The sequence below is a fragment of the Bubalus bubalis genome, chromosome 5, assembly GCF_019923935.1.
Source record: "Bubalus bubalis isolate 160015118507 breed Murrah chromosome 5, NDDB_SH_1, whole genome shotgun sequence".
Taxonomy (NCBI): Eukaryota; Metazoa; Chordata; class Mammalia; order Artiodactyla; family Bovidae; genus Bubalus; species Bubalus bubalis.
Genome location: NC_059161.1, coordinates 117,170,905 through 117,192,014, shown reverse-complemented (window position 1 = coordinate 117,192,014; position 21,110 = coordinate 117,170,905). Strand labels below are relative to the sequence as shown.

Below are 21,110 nucleotides of genomic sequence, written 5' to 3'. Positions count from 1 at the left end.
TACAATGAAAAGCTCTGGAACCTTCTCTGGAGACCTCGTTTTTGCACAGTCGGATCCCCAAGTGACACTGTTGCAGGGACCTGTGCAAGGGTCTCCTGGGGGTGTGTCCTGGGCACTTGACCGGAAAAGAGGGAGCGACTGGGGCCTCCCCAAGATCGTTGACTGAAGGGCACGTCCAGCGTTGGAGGAATTAACGTGGCACCACGGAAAACGAGGGGGAAAGAGTTGGCGTTGACTCTTACAGGAGGGGCGGGGGAGTCAGTCTCGCTGACTCCTGATTGGTTTTACATTTCATCCAGAATTTTTTTCTCTCCTCTCTTGCTCTCTCTTTTCAGTTTCTCTCTCTGATCCCAGGGGAGGGGAAACGGGAATAGTGAGAGATCAAAAATAAACCTCTTATGTCAAAGCCGGGAAGGAAGTATAAATACGAAGAGCTCGGCAGCCCACTCGGTGCTTCCCGGGGTGTGGAGGAGGCGGGCGTGAAGGGCGCGCACGCGGCCAGGGCGCCAGCTGCTGCAGCTTCACTGGCCCGGCGGGCGCGAGCCGGAGAGGCTGCCTGGGGACCGCCGCCGCTAGACGCCCACCGGACACACGCCCGACCAGCCGCCGAGCGCCTACCCGCGAGGACAGCGGCCGGGCCACCCGCACCTGCCCGCGCCGGGCCCCCTTCCTGCGCCTCCCGCGCCGCCGCCGCAGCCCCCATGCCCCGCGCCGCCCCCCGGTGGCCGCCGCTTCTGCTGCTGCTGCTGCTGCTGCTGCCGCCGCTCGCCCGCGGCGCCCCGGCCCGGCCCGGAGGCAGGAGGCCGGCCTCCGCGCTCGTGGTGCCCAAGCGGTTGCAGAGCATCGCCGGGGAGGTCGCGCTCCACCTGTCCGCCTTCGGCCGCGACTTGGAGCTGCGCCTGGAGCCCGACGACAGCTTCCTGGCGCCCGAATTCAAGATCGCGCGCCTCGGGGGCTCCGGCGGGGCTGCCAGGCACGAGAGGGAGCTGCGCGGCTGCATCTTCTCGGGCACGGTGAACCGGGACCCCGAGTCGCTGGCGGCCGTCAGCCTCTGCCGCGGGCTGAGCGGCACTTTCCTGCTGGAAGGCCAGGAGTTCACGATCAAGCCCCAAGGCGCTGGGCGCTCCCTGCATCAGCCACACCTCCTGCAGCGCTGGGGGCACGTGCACCCTGCCACTGCAGCCCAGCCCCTGTCCAGAGCGTCTGAGAGGGAGGCGCAGAAGGGAGAGGGTGAGAGGCAGGAGAGAAGAGCCGACACAGCGGAGGAGGAGGAAAAGGAGAAACAGGAGGAGGACGAGGAGGGCCAAGAAGAGGAGGCAGAAAGTTCCAGCGAGACACCACCAACCCTGGGGGCCAAGAACAGGACCAAACGGTTTGTGTCGGAGGACCGCTTTGTGGAAATGCTGCTGGTGGCCGATGCATCCATGGTTGCTTTCTACGGAGAGGACCTAGAGGTAAGACCTGCTGTGCGGGGACACCCTGATCACCTCCCAGAGTCTCCAAATTGTCCCCTTTCCTGTCCCTCTGAGAAAAATCCTTCCGGCTCCTCACCCCAAACAAGGTCCTCTCCTTTCTGAGAAAGGGAAGTAACTCTTTTCATGACCTCTGACACCCAGGAGACCACCTGCTCCTGCCACTACCTCCCTTCTAATTGGAGGGGAGGCTCTGGGCTCCCTCCTCCATGTCCACCCCCATCCCACACATGCTGAGCTGAAAGTGGGTTTTAAAGCACCCCCACCCCAGACACCTGCCTCGCCCAACAGAGACGATAAGTGAGCATTTGGGAAAAGCATCTACCCCAAGCCCCATTTCTCAGCCCCCTACTGTCTCCAGACCTGAGGGGCTCCCAAGGAAAGGCCGATGGGATGCAAAGGTGTCCTTTGCCTGCAGAACTGAGGCTGCCTTAAGTAAAAGACATTGTTTGCAGGGAGTTGAGGCTGGAAAGGGGCTGCCCAACTTCTGTGCGCCCAGCTGGTTCTGATCAGGGGCATGGATACCTTGCCAACCTGGCGCTCAGCCCTGGCAGAACTTGGCAGCACCGGCGTCAGCACGAGAAGGGAGGGGAACAGAATTTCTGCCTGGGGACTCAGCCCAGGAACCTGAAGCTTCAGGGGAGAGGGAAGGAGAAGACGATGGGGATCTGACCTCCTGTGGTGAGTGTCCCTGGTGGAGCCACAACTATTCTTGGCCCACCTGAGCTGCCCTCCGCCTAGACACAGCTCTCTATTGAGCTGGGGCAGGGAACTGAGTCCAGGGGACAGTTCCTGCAGCCAGGCCGATTCCAACTAGATTTACTGATGCTGTGGACTCCGCAGGAGGTGTGTGTGTCCCCCTACACCCCAGCACCTCCTCCAAGGACCAGATGAAGCAGAAGGCTCCAGGTGAGGCCGCGCTTTCTCTTATCCTGGGGAGCACAGAACCAGAGATGTGCCCCATGGAGGACTGACCTACCCAGAGGGCACCGATTCCTGAAATGGGCACCCTGGCCACAGCTGCAGCTCAACTGCTGCCATTTTGGTGATGGCAGTCTTGGCTGTCATCCTATTCTAGCCTCAGCCTGTGCCCAGCTGATGCCTGCCTTGGGGGCTCTGGCACCACCTGTGCACAACAGTCTACACGAGGCACGGCGGGCCCTTCTATTACTTGCCCCAGCTTTCTCAGTCTGCCAGTCACTGGGAAATGCATTCTAGGTGCAAAGATGGGAAGAACTGGAGGTGAAAGGTCCATGTGGCTGCCCCCCTGGATGCTGCCAGGGTGGTTCAAACACATCAGGCCCCGTGTTGGCAGTCTGTATTCACTCCTCCCAGAGCTTGGGATAGCAGCTTTGACCCCGCAGTCCAGTTCTGCCCAAGGACTGTGGGTCTGCACTGACCAAGTAGCTGCTCCCTGGCCTTCCAGGAGAGCAGGGGAAGGTGCCAGCCACCTCCTCTAACTCCTGCCCCAGCATGTCCTCCAGAAGGTGGCAGGTGGGGCTTCTCCCATCTCAGGTTGAGGACAGCCACACCTGGCTACCAGGGGACCCCTGGCAAAGTCCATCCATCTCAAACCCAGGGTGCGGTGCTGAGCCCTCCCACACACGATTCCTTTCTGACAGCTGCCTGACAACCGGGAGTCGGAAAGCCCACAAGAACAGGGAGAAGCAGTGGGAAAAGTCATTGCTTTTCGGTCTTCAGAGTCAAAATGTCCTCCCTAATGTTTCCCTACCCTCTCAGCTCAGCTCAATGCCCAAACACTTAAGATGCTGTGTATTTGCCTCCAGCATGTACTTGGCAGCTCCAGCTGTCAGAGCCACCTGAGAGCAGACATGCGGGCTGCCAGGCACCAGGGTTCCCAGGCCACTGAGGCAAGGGCAGGACTGGGTTCTGCCCCCAGGTCTGCTGCACCAGACAGCTGGCTTCCTCTTTGCACCCAGGGGCACTTGTACCTTCATAGGACTCTTGGCTGGATGACCCAGCATGCGTGTGTCCCACATGGTCCCCTCCACACACACAGGTTTCTGGACATTCAGACAGGATCGCTGCAGCAGCCCACCACCCCCCTGGGTCAGGAGAACACCCCAGAAGAGCTGTCAGGCACCTTGAAAGCTTAGGTCCTTCCCTGGGTGGGTAGGGTTCCCTCTGCCTTTGAGGCCAGCCTGACCCCTCTCCCTTGGTCTCATCCCGTCACTGCCTGCATTCTGCTGTCACTGCCCCAGGTGGGGCCGAGGCTGAGGCACAGCTGTTTCTATGACTGACCCCTGGCCCCTCTGCTCTGACTGTTTACCTGCTGTGGAGATGCCACAGGACAGACCTGAATTTCTCAGCTCAATCCTCTTGACTGGCCCATGAGCTCAGCCAAGGCACAAGTGAATGTCAAGGCCAGGTTCCCTGGCCTGCCCAGACACACCTCCTCAAATATAACCTAGTTCTCTGCAAGTAACTCTTCAAGGAGTCCCCTGGAGACCTCATTCACACAGATGGAAGTGCTTTAGGGTGTCCCAGCCACCAGGGTGTGTAATGAGGATAAACAGATGCTTCCCCCTCCCCCATGAAGAGACGCACCTGGACTTGGCAATGGAATCTAGTCTAAGCATCGCTGAGGCTGCTTCCTAGTGAGCCTTCTGGAAAGTTCAGCACCTCGTGGCGAAGTCACACGCTGAGAACATTCAATCTGCAGAGTGGTTTACAGGGACCACGCAGTGCGAACACCTGTGAGGGGGCAGAGGAAGAGAGTGAAGGCTACAGACGATCTGTGACTTCCCCCAGGTCTCCTCACCCAATAGCTGTGCTGGTGTGCTGGGCCGTGCCGCCTGCTCAGCACCAGGGGGGTCTGTGACTCTGGCTCTGCCTCCCCTGACATCCTCCATGCTGTGGGAATGAGTCACTGAGCCCAGCCGCCCAAACAGGTCCAGCCACAATGGGAGGCCCAGTCCTGAGAAGAAACTGCCTTCAAGGCCAGAGAAAGAATTAACCGTGCACAAGTCTGGCTTCACTGTGAAGTGACGAGGAAGTTTTCCAGACTCTGTACACTTGAGTAGCTCAGACAAAGGGGGCTTTCTGAAAGGGGGGACCACCTCAGAAGAGACCTTTAACTCTGTCTGCACCCAGCTGCTGCTGACTGTTCGCAGATGAAACTGCACCAGGAAAGGGCGAGAGTAGGGAGCAGTGCCCCACGCTCAGTCTGGAAAATTGTCTAGCCAGACCATCAGCTGCTGAGCTTCTCAAGTCGCTGCTGAGCAGGGAGGTCCCCAGAGAAGACCAGAGGTGTCCCAGAGTCAAGCTACTAGCCAGTGGCTTCAGGGAGGGCTAAGTCACTTTGCCCCCGTTCCACTGCCCTTCGGGAAAACGTCTCCCACCAGCCCTATCACCAGAGTGGCCAAGTATCCTGGCTTGCCCAGCACAACCCCTGGCTAGGATTATCTTGGCGTAATTATTAACACTTCATCTTTACTCTCAGAAGTGTCCTGTTGTGGATAATAACAGAACAGACACATGTCTGAGTCTCCGCGGGCACGTTATATTGCCATGAAGTATGAACCCCCACTGGAAAAGACCAAGTGTTCGGTCTGTTGCCATCAGAATGATCGACCGTATAAAGCACTTCCCAGTTTAAAAAGGCCGTAGTCTTCAACGGTCCTTGAGTCTCCATGTACCCATCCTCCTGTCCCACTGGGAAGGCAGGTAGGACAGAGACAATGTCAAGGGCGCGCGGTCTTGCTCGCATACTTTGATCTCACTGTGTTGCAGTTGTCCTTGCAACAGCAAAGGTGGGTGGCAGTCAGTGCCATGAAGAAGAGCATAGACTTTGACGGAAAATAGAAATGCATGACTTGAGTAAGTTACCCCTTTTTCTGAACCTCAATTTCTTCACCAGCCTGACAGGCACTGTTATACCAAGGATCTGGCCGTGTCTGGAGGAGATAGTAAAATACAAAAGGCATCTGACCCAGGGCCTGACACATAGCAGATGCTCAGCAAAGCACAGCTAATACCAGAGTTGCCTTAGATGGCACTTTTGGGCCTGGAAGTCAGACCTGCCCTTCTGGACCAGGAGATAGGCCCAGAAGTGGGGTTCACGATCTCACAGCTGCCCGCCTGCCCAGGCCTGGCTCCCTGCCCCCAGGGTCAGTTAGATGCACAGGCATCCAAGCCACCAGTCCTCAGAGGAACTTCTCATCCTCAAAAGCTCAGTGATTGAGAGAAAGGGTAGGTGGGCCAGGCCAGGACTGCGGACTTTAACAGACACTTTGGACCATACAGGCCTGGCAGCCCTCTTTTGATGGGAATTATCTTAGAAGAGAGCATCCAAGGGAAACTTCAATGTCCTCCCATAAAACCCACTGCCTAAAAGGAAAACTCTCAAGCCGGCTCAGCCTGCCATTTGCATGATGTTTGGAGAGGAAGCTATGAGCTCCCTGAACCCCAGGGAGAAGAATTCATGAGCCTCGGTGTCAGGTTGCACATCCCATGCACTCATGTACCTTCGGTTCACACTGGGGATCAACCCATTGACAGTCTCTGCTAGTCTGACAGAGCAGCTTGGGAAATAGAGCCTTCTTAAACCTTAGATCACTGGTTCCTTATTCCAAACCTTTAGGGACTGGTTGTGGGGCAGCTGGCGTTTCTCGCCACATGTCTTCTTCATCAAACATCATCTCCCTAGTTTTGAGATTGTGATGTTGGAACTTGAAGGGAGTTCTCTTGTGAGGAGGGTTGCAGGTTGTTGCAGGTTGTTCCAGGAGTTGGCCACTGGTCCTCATCAGGGGTGGCGGGGGGCACCCTGGAAGCAGCGGATAACTGGAGGGAAGAGCCTGACAGGCTGCCACTCCTCAGCCCTCACCCCCAGCTGCCTAATGAGGTGGTTACTTGTTTCCCTCAGGAATCTGACTCCAGGAGTGGGTGCCAAGTTTCAGCTTTGTTGATAAGATGTTTACATCAGCCTAAACATAGCTGGAATGTCTGACACACTAAGTGACCTGCCGACCCCTGTTTATAGGCTTACCAAATATCTGGCCCGTTGCCGGCAAGATGAACAGACAGATCCCATTCACAAGTAATGGGATTCATCTGGAACTCCCATACGTGACCTCAGCCCCGGAATGTCCCTCTGTAGCCTTTCACCTTCGGTTCCTTCCTTCCGGTCCCACCTTCCAGATCACAGGAGGGCAGAAAAAGAGGCTACAGGGGAGTGGAGCCCTGAGGGGCAGGGAGCAGGACTGGCCACACTCCTGGCGGAGGACCTCGGTTTCCTGTTCTGTAGAATCATCCTAGACGATGCTCTTCTGGAGGTCCCAGAGGCAGGAGAGTGACCTGATCTAGCCTCCTTGGAGGCCTTGGGAGCTGTTGGCAGCCCAGGGTTGGGCAGAGGCCAAGCACCGATGTCCACTCTTCCTCTGACCTTGATGGGACCAGAAGCAGTGTGAGCCTGAGAGCCTGGGTCTCACCAGCCCATCTGGTTCTCTCCTGACCCAAGCTGAGGAGGATTAAACCCCCTGGGCTGTCCAGGCAGAAGCCAGGAAGCCAGGTCCTGGGAAGCTTAATGAGAAGAGTATAGACCTCAGAGGCAGACATGCCTATGCTACATCCCAGCTTTAAGAGCTGGGCGGCTGTAGACAAGGTATTTGACTTGTGAGAACCTCCACTTTCTTGTTGGAGAAATGAGGATGACTGCCCAGATCATTGTGAGCATTTCCTGAGGTGACGCGTATCCAGTCTGCGACTGGTGCAGAGGAGCTCCTGTTAGGAGTGACCATTACAGCAAAGTTTCCTTCCTGAAGAGTAGGGGTTACCGCAGCAGACTGAGGACAATTCTCCATGGACTCCATAACCTTGAGTGCTCAGACAAGTGCTTCTGGGCTGAGAGCATGAGGGGAGGGGTGGCTGGCAGGGAGACGGTGGGTGTCCAGGTTAAGGTAGATAAATCGTGCAGTCCAGTAGAAGAACTTTCTGTGACGATGGAAATGTTCTACAGCAGCCATGAGTCTTATGTGGCTATTGGTGCTCTTGAAATGTGCCTGGTGTGGCAGAGGGATGGTGATTTTAATTGGATTGAATTTTAATGGATTTAGATGTCCATGGCCATGTGTGGCTGGGCAGGATGTTAAACACACAAGCTTTGAAGCCAGGCCTTCAGGGTTCATGGGCTGGCTGACACACTAGCTCTGGACCTCAGGCCACTTACTCAGCCATGGATTTCTAATACGTACAAGGAAGGGAAATAATGCCAGTGCTTGGGGTGGTGGGGAGGGGGGTTAGGAGCCCACCCAAAGAGGCTACACACCAACGCCCTGCAGTGAGGAGTGGGCACTGCTGGGAGGTTGACCCCTCCTTCTTCACCCCTGCTCGCCTCAGAACCACATCCTGATGCTGATGTCCATGGCTGCCCGCATCTACAAGCACCCCAGCATCGGTAACTCCGTCAACCTGGTGATGATGAAGTTGGTGATCCTGGGGGACGAGAAGCTGGGCCCCGAGGTGTCAGACAACAGCGGGCTGATACTGCGCGACTTCTGCGCCTGGCAGCAGGACGTCAACCAGCCCAGAGACCGGCACCCTGAGCACTTCGACACGGCCATCCTGCTCACCAGAGAGGTTGAGGGCCTCCAGACACTGCAGGGGACGGGGCAGACACTGGGCGGGTCAAGGAGGGGGTGTGGCTCAAATGTGGAGCCCACCCAAATGTGGGGACTGGCTCCCTGCTGGCCCTAGCTGGACAGAGAGCCGTGAATGTGGACGAGGGGGCGGGGGAGGAGGAGGTCATGAGGACAACTATGAGGTATTTCAAGGGAAGCAGAGGAATGCGTAAGGGCTCTTGTCCAGAAGTTTGTGACCAGCTGTCTGCTGAGGTCATGACAAGATGAAAAGGGCTCAAACTGCCCTGAGAGACATGTGGAGTTGGAACAAAGTCCAGAGGTGCAGCTGCAACCCGGGTTAAACCCCGGGGGCAGGTAACCAGGCTCCTCCCATAATGTCTCCAAATCAGGAGGCCCACCCACCTTCCTGGGGAGATTTAAGCAGGTGGTTTCCTACAGCCTAGCCAGAGTCATCATGGGTTGAGGCCTTGCTCCCCGCCCCCCAGGCCTCAAGACAACCCCGAGGTCAATGCTGCGTGTTTAGCCCCACTTCACAGCTGGGGAGCCCGAGGTCCAACGGTCAGGGCCCACCCATCTCCCTATGAGGGGGGTCCATAGCCTCACCACTCCTCAGGCTATCCTGCCTCCCAGGACAGGCTTCCCAGGCCCACAGCCTGACGTCTTGCTGACGTAGATGACAAACGTCCTTTATGAAGAAATAGAGATTTGGCTGAAAACATCTCCCTCATCTCGGGAGGTGCAGGAACATGCAGTTCCAGTCCTCTTTTTGTCCTCACATCTCGCTTTCTCCTGAGCAGAACCTTTGCGGGCAGGAGGGCAGGTGCGACACCCTGGGCGTGGCCAACGTTGGCACCATCTGTGAACCCAGCAAGAGCTGCGCCGTGATCCAGGACCAGGGCCTTCAGGCGGCCTACACTCTGGCCCACGAGCTCGGTAAGATCCCCCACTCCCAGAGGCTAGGTGCTGGGTTGGGGGGACCTGCCTTCCAGAGTCCAGTGGTGCAGCCCCCCAGGGCTGTGCCATGCTTCCTGGTTGTCACAGAGTAACTGTGCCCTCATGCTCTCCATCCCCACCCTGAGTGAAGGGCCATCCTCAGGGGGCACGGAGAAACAAACACCAGTGCTCAGATAGAGCCGTGAGGGGATGTCCTGGCTAAGCAGTCAGGATTCAGGAGGTCATCTGCAATGACAGTGAGAGAAAGTGAGCAAACGATTAAGGGGAGTGTGAATCAGGAAAGGCCCCAGCAGAAAAGAGAGGGATCCCAGTGCTCCCAGTTCCCCTGGGAGAGTGGGCTGAGAACTGTCCCTGAGGAATAAACAGGTGGAGTTCCTGGATGAGCTGGCACTGCTTAGGCCTTCAGAGCACTGTGCCCCATGGATGGACGGCTGACAGCAATGGAGGCGGCAGGTGGACTAGGGGTCTCGTCCTCCCCAGGGCACGTCCTCGGCATGCCCCACGACGACTCCAAGCTTTGTACTCGGCTGTTCGGGCCCCTGGACAAGCACCACATGATGGCGCCGCTCTACGTCCAGCTGAACAAAACACGGCCCTGGTCCCCCTGCAGCGCCTCGTTCCTCAGAGAGTTCCTGGACCGCGGGTACGGTAGGTCCCCGCTTCTCCTTGGCCGGAGGCGGGCACCCGCATTCGTGAACCGCGGGTACGGTAGGTCCCCGCTTCTCCCTGGCCGGCAGCGGGCACCCGCATTCCTGGACCGCGGGTACGGTAGGTCCCCGCTTCTCCCTGGCCGGCAGCGGGCACCCGCATTCCTGGACCGCGGGTACGGTAGGTCCCCGCTTCTCCCTGGCCGGCAGCGGGCGCAACGGGCACCCACATTCCTGGACCGCGGGTACGGTAGGTCCCCCGCTTCTCCTTGGCCGGCGGCGGGCACCCGCATTCCTGGACCGCGGGTACGGTAGGTCCCCGCTTCTCCCTGGCCAGCGGCAGGCACCTACTTTGCTTGAGTCTCAGGACGGGAGACATTCGGCAGCTGTGTCCTCACTGCCCTCCAGGGCTGAGGTGCTCTACCCACTCCTCTAGCCTGCTGTTCCTCAGCCCAGCTTCTAGCGCCAATGAGATTGTCTACAGAGCAGATAGAAGTGGTCTGAGAAGGTCTGTTGGAGAAGGTGGGTTCCCACAGACCTTGAAGGAATGGAAGAATGTTTGTCATACAGAGCAGAGAAGGGAGCCTCCGGCTGGAGCCATACATCACTTTGTAGCGTGAAAACAGCACAGGCAGGAACGCCCCCTGAGAGCAAGGAGTGGGGCGAAGTACCTGGTGCAGGCAGCCTGGCTTGTGGAGTAAAGAAGTGAAGACACAAGTGATTCTTGATGCAAAAATAATAGATTGTTCAAACATCAGTACTTTGGCTTTAATTCTCTGGGCCTGGATTTAACAGTCTATTTACATCCCTAATTATACTGTGACTTAGATTAGTGCTACAATTAGCTGGCCTTCCCTAGGTAAACACTGAATACATATAAGACATTCTGGATGACAAAGAAATTCAATCCTTTAAATAAATGTGCTACTGATAGTCAAAACGTGGAAGGAATTTCTCTAGATGATGGAGTGTTGACAGTTTGTGGATTGAAGTCAAGGAGTCCTTGAGTGTCATGTGAGAGGAGGGAACCCCTGGCCCTTATTCCTGTTTCTCTGCTTCCTTCATTCCTCAGGGGACTGCCTTCTGGATGCCCCTTCCTGGGCCATGGCCCTGCCCACAGACCTCCCTGGCCGCAGGCCCCTCTATGACCTGGACCAACAGTGCAAGCAGATCTTTGGGCTGGGCTTCCGCCACTGCCCCAACTCCTCTGACCAGAACACCTGCGCGCAGCTCTGGTGCCGCATTGATGGCCCCGACCCTCTTTGCCACACGAGGAATGCCAGCCTGCCCTGGGCTGATGGGACACCCTGCGGGCCCGGGCACCTCTGCTGGGAGGGCAGCTGCCTGCCCGAGGAGGAAGTGGAGAAGCCCGAGGTGAGGGACGGCCACTGGGGTGTCAGGGAGAGGGACGGGGGAGGGCTGTTTCCATGGAGGAAGCTGCACTTGAGAGCTAGGAAGCAGGAGGCTTGGGGCCAGATGCAACTATGAGTAGAGCCACACATCCTTTGACACACAAAACAAAGCGTATTTATTCAGACACAACAGGAGCCCTTTGAGGGTGTCCTCAGAGCAAACGGATGGAGCTATCAGGGCTTGGGCGTTTGGAGAGCTTGCCTTTGGAACAGCTGTGGACTTGACTTGGAGGACTGGTGCTAGGTGTGAACACTCCTGAGCGAGACTGTCATGGCCACTTAATAAACAGAAGCCATTATGAATTCTATTATAAATAGAGTGAGTGACAGCAGAGGAGGGACACCCCATCAAGAAGGAGGGGAAAGTATTCATGCCCTACCCGTGTCTGAGCTGAATTCATAGCTAGGGGTCGGGACAGTGGGAGGTAGTGTGGGGACCCCTTGTTCCAGAAGGAGGGAAGAAGGAAGGGGAACCACCTCTGAGCCAGCAGAGAAGACTTGGCAGAGTGAACCTGCAGGGAAGGCAAGGCAATGTCGAGAAGGGGTTTTAAATGGCTGGCTCCTTTGCCCAGCTCTTTGTATTTCCAAACTGTGAGGCTCGTCACCTTTCTCTAACTGGAGTCACTGAGCCATCTCTGAAACAATGTCCGATGGGTCTCAGCCTGGGTCTGGCCAGCTCTGAATCACCAGGGTGGCCTGCGCTCTCACCCTCTGGAAGGCTGTCCTCAGGGCACATCCTGTGCACTGAGGCCCAGGGGCCTGTGTGGCCAGGTAATCCACACGTTCCTTCTAAGCTTGGGCCGGGATGGGCGTCATGGATTCTTTCTAAGCCCCCTCCCAGCCCCTGCCCAACACGTGGCTTTTCCCAACCCTGTCCTGCAGTGTGGGCTTCACACAGTCCTGAGGGGAGAGGTGGGAAGGGGGTCCACTCCCACCTTCCCCAGCAGCGCAGCCAAGCTCCACACAGGAAAAAGTGGCCAGAAAGTGAACCCAGGCTAGTGCTTCTAATGTATTTTTAAGGGGAAAAGACAGATCGGAAATACTGCATATATTGACAGAATCATGTCTCTGTAAAATAAAAACACTGTACCTTCATGACGATAGTCAGAGCAAAGGTACAAAGGGATATTGATGAAAATCATGTCAATGGCTTCATCTAGGTAGTGGTATATCTTTAAGTGTTACTTTCTCTCACATTTTTCCTATTTTTCATTTTTTATAGGATCACGTATGACTTCTGTAACCGTTAAAAAATTATTTTCATTTTGAAAACTCTGTACCCACCCATCACAACTGCTTGACCTCAGAGTCAGTTGTAAAGTTGGATGTGACTGTTCCCAGGATGTCCTACTCGCTCCTGGACCTGGAGGCTAGTAGACTAGCAGCCTCACCTCCCAGAGATCCTTCCTTTAGGTCCGAGCTGCTCAGCCTCAGCAGTGGTGGTGTCCGGGCTGTGTGCACCCTGGCTGTATAGGCTGAGCAGCTCCCCGTCCCCGACTCATTGGAGGCCAACAGCGTACACCCTGCCCAGCTGTGACACAGTGTCCCCAAACACTGAGGGAGTCTCAGCCCCCACGGGAAACCACTGTGTTTTCCTCAGCCCTATTCCCATAAAAGTGTTTGATTCTGCAACTCCTACTGAGCACCTTACAAAGGGTGAGGAATGGTTCTAGACCCCTGGCTGCTTGGGGGGCAGCCGAGGGCCAGGCCCGCACAGACTCTGTGGTCAGCTGCAGTCACACATGCCACTGAGTCACTGGGAAAACGAATTGAGCAGTTAGCGAACTCCACCCACCAGCACAAGCACAGCTAGGAGAGGAGGTCCCACCGAGAGCCTAGGCCCTCTCCCCTCCTCCCACTCAGCGCGGCCTTGTGTGTTGCAGGCTGTGGTGGATGGAGGCTGGGCCCCGTGGGGACCCTGGGGTGCATGTTCACGAACCTGCGGAGGAGGAGTACAGTTTTCATACCGTGAGTGCACCAACCCCGAGCCTCAGAACGGAGGGAAGTACTGCCTGGGTCAGAGAGCCAAGTACCAGTCGTGCCACACCGAGGAGTGCCCCCCGGACGGTAATGACCAGAGCAGCTGCTACGGCGACTGCAGCTCATCCCTGGAGGAGGGTGGTCTCCCGGGCTCAGAGCTTTCCGGGGTGCAGACAGAAATGAGCTCTCGAGGCACCACACTTCGGGGCAGCCTACAGTGCCCCAGGACAGCTCTCACTGTGCAGGGAGAGCCTAGCAAAATCAAAGAGAGAAACCACCCTGGTTTTTGGAGATGTTGACATGGAGGATGTCACTCCCAACCAGCTTATGCACTAGAGCTGGGGCAGGGCTCTGCAGAGGGCTAGAGTCCACAGTAATACTCCTCCTGGAGGAGTCTAAACCCTGGTCTGTGTGCAGAACAATGGAGCCATTGTCCAGAGCAATTGTCGGAGCCACCTCCAGGGTCATTCCAGCCAACGTTCAGCCCAGGGCAGAGGGAAGGTTTCTGAATCTGATCCTAGCACACACTTCTGAGAAGGTTGCTCATCTCCCCTTGGGGCCATGGCATCTGCCTATGGCAACCTTCCTGGGAAGTGCCTCATTTCTGCCTCCCAGGCACATCCCCCAGCGCCCACAAGAAAGCACATACCTTTTTTTTTTTTTTTCATGTAGTCTTCTTTAATTGGAGGATAGTTGCTTTACAATGTTGTGTTAGTTTCTGCTGTGAATGAGCTCTGAGTATACATATATCCCCTCCCTCTTGGACCTCCCTCTCCTCCCTTCCCCTCCTAACCCTCTAGGTCATCACAGAGCACCGAGCTGAGCTCCATAAAAAGCACATATCTTAACTCCTTAACTAGGAGCAGTGACGGCTACAGAGACATGAGAGGGAGTCCCTGCAGATCTTTGTTCCACCACCCTGTCCAGCTCCTTGTCACAGCTCCAGGGAGTGTGACAGGCAGCAAATGGCACACACTTTTAGGGAGGTTAGAGAAGTTCCTCCAAGCACAGAGGCCCAGCCCAGGGAGGGCAAATAGCAAGGGAGTCTGGAAGCTTTGCAGTTTTGCAAGACGAGGAGGAGCTGTAATGGCAGGAGGCTCTAGAGCATCTGCCTGGAATTGTGGGCATCTTCCTGGCACACTAGTGAAGGGCTCCTGGGGAAATGAGAGAGAGAAGAGAGGAAAGAATGAATACGAGACACGGAGGAGATACGGACAGGAGCTGAGACCAGGATTTCAGGTGCACTGGTACCAGCCATCTCCATCAGTGGGAGCTTAGTGCCTCTCATGTGCCTCAGCTGTCCTGATGCTCTCTCAGGAGGGGGCGTGGCCACCTGGGGTTTGAAGCTCCACAGACCATGAAGGTGTCCAGCTGGGTGGGGAACCTCAGCAGTAAGAGCAGCGCTAACTTCAGGACCGCGAGAAGGAAACACCCAGGTCTTCCTGTCTTGGAAACAGCAGGATGGGTGGGAGACTGGGCACCAAGTCTCACAGGAAACCCCCAGCCTTAGCTTGTGAGCAGTGGACTGAGTTGTGGAGTATGGGAAGGAGCATGCAAAACCTCAGCTTATCCTGAACAGAGGACAGGACTTAGTGACATGCTGGAAATAGCAGATGTAGGTGCTCAAATGTCAAGAAGATACCAGGGTTCCAGTCTCAGGCTAGAAGGTGGTAACATCACCCTATGAAGAGTCAACCTGGAGAAGGCAATGGCACCCCATTCCAGTACTCTTGCCTGGAAAATCCCATGGATGGAGGAGCCTGGAAGGCTGCAGTCCATGGGGTCGCTAAGAATTGACACGACCAAGCAACTTCACTTTCACTTTTCACTTTCATGCATTGGAGAAGGAAATGGCAACCCACTCCAGTGTTCTTGCCTGGAGAATCCCAGGGACGGGGGAGCCTGGTGGGCTGCCGTCTATGGGGTCACACAGAGTTGGACACGACTGAAGTGACTTAGCAACAACAATGAAGAGTCAACCAGGTGATGGAGGAACCACATGGAGTTGGGCCTCACTGAGCTGGAGGTAATCACAGTGTCTTCAAGTTGACTTCCCCAAGGACACCCAGAATTACAGCAAGTGGAGTACAGAGGCCAGATCAGAATTAGGGACAGAGGGGGCCTTTGTCCAAACGTCCAGTGTCAAGAGTCATGATTAGTAGAGGGTCCAAAATATACCTCTATGTGTCATTCTCTGCTTCCCAGGCCTACTGAGCTATCCCCATCCTCACCTAGGTTTGGTGTTGGTGGTGGTTTAGTCGCTAAGTTATGTCTGACTCTTGCAACCCCATGGACTGCAGCCCGCCAGGCTCCTCTGTCCATGGGATTTTCCAGGCAAGAATACTGGAGTGGATTGCCATTTCCTTCTCCAAGGGGTCTTCTCAATCCAGGAATCGAGTCTAGGTCTTCCTGCACTGAAGGCGGATTCTTTATACCAACTGAGCCACGAGAGAAATCTAATCAGTAAAGCAGAATTCAGACCCTCCTCAATAGAAACACTGTCTTTCCCAGAAAACCCCCCCGGGGCAGGCTGCTCCTTTCCTGCCTCATGAGTCAGCGCCGAGGTCAGTGCTGAGGAAGGACGGGCTGAGGTGACCCATGTCCTGGGACCAGGTCAAGTCCAGGAGGAAGAAGGATGCCCAGAATCCGGGCATCTCCCCCTCAGGGTCCTCCCTGCTTCAGTTCAGCATGGTGACTCCGTGACCTCTCATCCTCGTTTTAGGGAAAAGCTTCAGGGAGCAGCAGTGTGAGAAGTTCAATGCCTACAATTACACAGACGTGGAGGGAAACCTACTGCAGTGGGTCCCCAAGTATGCGGGGGTGTCCCCCCGGGACCGCTGCAAACTGTTCTGCCTAGCCAGGGGGCGGAGCGAGTTCAGAATATTTGAGGACAAGGTGAGGAACCTTCTGGAACTCAGATGCACGGGTGGGGAGGAAGGCCTCCTGGCCCGGACCATGTGCGGGCTGCATCTATGCTCAGGTCCCTTCAGACCCTGCTTCCTTTCTGCAGGTGATCGATGGCACCCTGTGCGGACCTGATACTCTGGCCATCTGTGTCCGTGGCCAGTGTGTCAAGGCTGGCTGTGATCACGTGTTGGACTCACCTAAGAAGCTGGACAAGTGTGGGGTGTGTGGGGGCAAAGGCGACTCATGCAGGAAGGTGTCTGGCTCCTTCAGTCCCTCCAGGTGGGTCTCCCAGGAGTCCTGTCCCTAGCTGCAGGAGTGGACCGGGCTTTAGAGATAGACAGTGGCGGCCCCTGCATACCCGGGAGCACCAGCTGCAGTGTCTGCATGAACTCGGTATCCTCTCTGTCTCAGAGTGGTTGTGAGGGGTCAGGAGGTGGGAGAGCACGTGGCACAGTCTGACTGGCAGAGGGGCCACCGGAGGCCACGTGCATGGGGCTGCATCATCTCTGAGTCACTCGGCAGCAGATCTGCGCTGAGTAACTGGGACCCCTGCCAGAAGCAGCTCCTCCAAGCCTGCAGTGGGAAGGACGTTTCACCTGTACCCGGCGGGTCCTGCCCTTTCTGCAGGTGGATCTTCAGAAAGGGGGTTCTTGGGGGACCTTGGCAGTCTTGGAGCTTCCTGAATCTGAGAGCCGCAGATCCTTTCTCATACCTTAAATCTATAAGTTCATGTGAAGTAAAGTGAAAGTTGCTCAGTCAAGACCGACTCTTTGCGACCCCATGGAGTATACAGCCCATGGAATTCTCTAGGCCAGAATACTGGAGTGGGTAGCCTTTCCCTTCTCCAGGGGATCTTCCCAACCCAGGGACTGAACGCAGATCTCCCGCATTGCAGGCAGGTTCTTTACCAGCTGAGCCACAAGGGAAGCCCTTCTATATTTAAGTGCTTTCACTTCTGATTGATTCCTAAAATGAGTCTGTCAGGGCCAGGATGGTCATTTCCTGTTTATAGATGAGGAAACTGAGGCACGAAGAGATAACATGATCATCTGAGGTCACCATGGTAGGTAACGACATCTGAGGAGAACCCAGGTTTCTCCTTTCCTAGAGGTTTTTTCCTGCCCTGCACACACTTCGTAGAGAAGGGCAAGGGTCCATGGCCACACTGCACCCCTACCCAACTCCTTCATGCTACCTCATCTCATCAGAATCAAAGAACAGAATCTGCTTTCAAATACAACTCGCGAGTCTGTTCAAATTTAAACTCAATGATATAGAAAAAAGAACCACGGGGCGTGAGGCGGTCAAAGGGGCAGTCCCCACAGTGCTCGCTCAGGCCTTAGATCAGGGGCCAGGGTCCTCTCACAGCTTCCCAGTGGGCATGAGACAAGAACAGCAAATAACAGAGTGACTGCCCTCCTCAGGCCTCTTCACCTCCCTCCTAGCCTATGAGACCAAATACTTTCTACCCCCAACGAGAAGAATAAGAATTCAGGGTTCTCCATCCCACAGAAAGCCCAAGGCCCACAATAAAGTGAAAACATTTGCCCCAGAGCACCCTGTCGCCCCCGATGGCCCAGCTCCTGGTGCTGGCACACCCGGGGGAAGGCCCCTGGGCACAGTGTGCCACCCTGCTCCCTGCCCTCGAGCCACACAGCCACACTTCCAGGAACGGACGGGCTCTGAGAGGGGAGTGAGGCATCCATCTGGTCAGATCCTGGAATGGGCGTGGGGACTTGAGCAGCAACAGCCCAGCTTTCACTTCCCTTTGGGCTGCCTTCCCCTGTGTGCTATCGTCAATTCTCATCTCCAAACACTCACAATAGAGCTGCCGGGCAAAGCAAAAATCCCAACGTACAGAGCATTCTTGCTGGCGTCACCAGCTGATTTATTGGCAACTTTATGCAACTATTTCCTGATTTGATAGTGCAAATTTTTGTCTGCCCACCTCCAAGCACTCCACACTGACCTCTTGAGTGCCTGACTGGGGGAGCCACAGGTCCTAAGGGTATCTTTCTGTTCCTGTCACAGTTATGGCTACAATGACATTGTCACCTTCCCGGCTGGCTCCACAAACATTGATGTGAAACAGCGGAGTCCGCCGGGAGTTCAGAACGATGGCAACTACCTGGCCTTGAAGACCACAGATGGCGAGTACCTGCTCAATGGAAACAACGCCATCTTTCCCACAGAACAGTACATCCTGCTGAACGGGACTGTCCTCAGGTACAGCGGTGCCTTCACCTCCCTGGAGCGGCTGCAGAGCTTCCAGTCCCTTCCCGAGCCACTGACCTTACAGCTCCTGAAGGTCCATGGGGATCCCCTCAAGGTCAAATATACCTTCTTTGTCCCTGACGATATGAACTCCAGCAAACAGAGCAGCAGAGAGAGGACAACCACCAATGTCATTCAGGCCCTGCTCAACACGCAGTGGGTGCTGGGGGACTGGTCTGAATGTTCTCACAGCTGCGGGGCCGGCTGGCAGCGGCGGACGGTGCAGTGCCGTGACCCCAGCGGCCAGACCTCTGCCGCCTGTGATGAGGCTCTGAAGCCTGAGGATACCAAGCTCTGCAGAAGCCTGCCCTGCTTCTCGTGATCCAGAGGGGGTGGCTTCTGCTCATGGACTCGGGGTGTGGGGTGCAAACAAGGTCGCACTATGGTGACCCCACATCTGGAGGTGGTATTGCCAGCCTACCCAGGCCTTACACTGCCATGGCCCTCAAGCTGGGCATGAATCTACAAGCGGAGGAGAGGAAAAGAGACAGACCGCAGATGCTGTGGGGTGGACCCTCCTTGGTTCAAGTAGAGGGCGTAAGGTAAAAGGGACACAAACAGAAGATTCGTTCAGCCTGTTTGAAAAGGAGTAGCAGAGTTAAATGAAAAAAACTGTTTTCTACTTGGTTCCCTTGATAAATAATCTACCTCAGTGAGGAAAATATTAGTCACAGAGAGACGGGGAATTGGGGTAATGGTGAGCATCACGGCAAGCCCCATATTTGCACCCTGAGGCGTCTTCAGAGATGACCGGGACTATCTTCAGCATTAAACCCATCGGCTGGAGGGCTGCGAGCCCGGGACTGTGAAGAGCCCCGTGTTCTCAGGCTCCCACCTGCAGGGGTGGATCCACTTCAAGTATTTATGCAAATGTGTCTCTGAACTAAAGTGTGCTCTTGTGCCAATGCAGTGGTCTGACCTGGCTCTGTACTTCTCTGGAAGGGCAGGGGACCCGGGGCCCCAGGACAGAGGCTGAAACTAGGTCAGCTCACCTTGAGCACACCCGTAGAAGCTGGCACCTTGCCTGCATCTCTGAGACCTCCCTCTGAGTGTTCTTATCTGCCGAGTCCAGCCAGTTGAGGCAAGGCTGTATCTGCATACTCCAGACTGGAGGTTCTCCAACTTCAGTGGGCATTAGGGTCATTAAAGTCCTACTTGAAACGCAGATGGCAGGGCCCAACCCCAAGGGTTTCTGAGTCAGTGTCAGGGACTGCAAATCTGCGTTTCTAACAAGTTCCCAGATGACGTGGAGGCTGCTAGTTTGGGGACCCTGCTTTGAGAAGCCCTGCTCTAGTGGAAACTTCCAGCTCTGGGGTAACAAAGGTTTGGCGATGCCCCCAGGTTGCTTATTCTTGGGAAATCCTTTCCCATTCCATTCTGCATGTGTCCTCATCCTCATATTTACATACCGACCAGCCGGAGAAACAAGATTCTCTTAGCATCTGAGGAATGCCGCACCTGTTTCTAAGGACCATCATCCCAGTGACCTCAGCTCCTTCTCTCCACGTTGAGTTCAGCCCCAACTCACAACTCTTTTGACTACACAAACTGCAGCTGTCCCCATCAGCGCTGTTACACAGAATGACCTCCCCACCAGCACCTGAAACCTGCCCGAGAACCCCCCTAATCCCACCTTACTCCAGGTCCCCTCATCTCTGCCTGGCTCTGAGCAAGCCCCCAGCTCGTCTTCCATGTGGTCTGGTGTACAAGGAGCTTAGGCCCGGGTCACAGTGGATGGAAAGGAACAGACGACATCAAGAGACGACACTCTAATGAAGATGGGAGAAGTCTGAATGAGGATCTTCCTTTTTCTATCCCCTTTGACCCCTTGGTCCTTCCCTTTAGCTATCTCCTGAGACCCCTTCTAATGAAAAGTGGGCTCAGCAGAGAGGGTGCTGCACGGAGCCTGTGTGAGAGGAAAGGTGCCCCTGGGAGGATTTAGTTGTGGGGCGCAGGCAGGCAGATGGGATTCGGCTCCAACCCCGCCTCCGAGGGTTGTCTTGACGTGGTGCGAACTCCATGTGGCAGTCATGGACGCCACTGACCACTTTTCCCTGACTGCCATGTCCTTGGTGAGTGGGAGGCCGGGCTTGCCTCAGCATAAACAAGCACACACAGGCATGTTGATGATGACCAGAAGTGCCGTATTTGTCCTTGTTGCGCACCAGCTTTGTTGAGGTGGACCGTGTATTTCTGCAATTCTTTGTCTCTTTCCGTTCTCTTTCTCCCCCAAATAATCAAGGCCAAGTGTGTCCACAGTAACTGCCCACACGTGCCCAGCTGTGCCTTCCCTACAGCCTGCATCATTACCAGGCACAGAGTCTGCCTGGCACTCAGCTGGCAGCAGAGCTGCTGGTGCGCAGAGCAGAATAATATCCTGCTTGGCTCCTCCTTGCTGTGTGGGCTCAGCGAGGCTCACAGAAGACAGGCTTGTTTGTGTCTGGAAACTCAGCAGCTGCAGCTCAGGGACTCTGAAAACAGATCTGCAGGAGAGACCAGGCTGTTGCTCCCCCAGCCCACCACGACCACCCTTGTTGCCCAGAGGAGGGAAGACTGACTTTCCTCTGCTGACAGCTTGCACCCTCAGCAGTGGTTCCTCACCGAAGTGGCACCGGTGCCTCCCCTGAAACTCCGTGAGGCCCTGACTTGACAGGTAACTTGGTCATTCCTCTGGGCCCTCCAAGCTCCTGGCAGAAATATTTCAAAGGTGGTCCATTAGCCTCAAAGTTTATTTCCAACCTTCCATCCTTGAGATAAGTGAGTCCTTGTCTGGGGTTATTCTCTCCCCTTCATTCCCCTGTAGCTGACCAGAGGGTTTGTGAATTCACAGAAGTATGCTATGTCACTGTCCCCAGCCAGCTTTGG

General features: G+C 55.7%; 1 protein-coding gene across 1 annotated transcript; it reads left to right on the top strand.

Annotated features, from left to right (window-relative positions):
- Window positions 1–310: 310 nt before the first annotated feature.
- Window positions 311–19,147, top strand: ADAMTS8 (ADAM metallopeptidase with thrombospondin type 1 motif 8). The gene is made up of 9 exons (XM_006061745.4): window positions 311–1,454; window positions 7,830–8,069; window positions 8,869–9,004; window positions 9,506–9,673; window positions 10,745–11,046; window positions 12,968–13,151; window positions 15,787–15,959; window positions 16,075–16,250; window positions 18,003–19,147. Exons 1-9 carry the CDS (start codon window positions 399–401, stop codon window positions 18,565–18,567), a joined length of 3,000 nt encoding a protein of 999 aa, XP_006061807.3. The 5' UTR covers window positions 311–398; the 3' UTR covers window positions 18,568–19,147.
- Window positions 19,148–21,110: the final 1,963 nt, after the last annotated feature.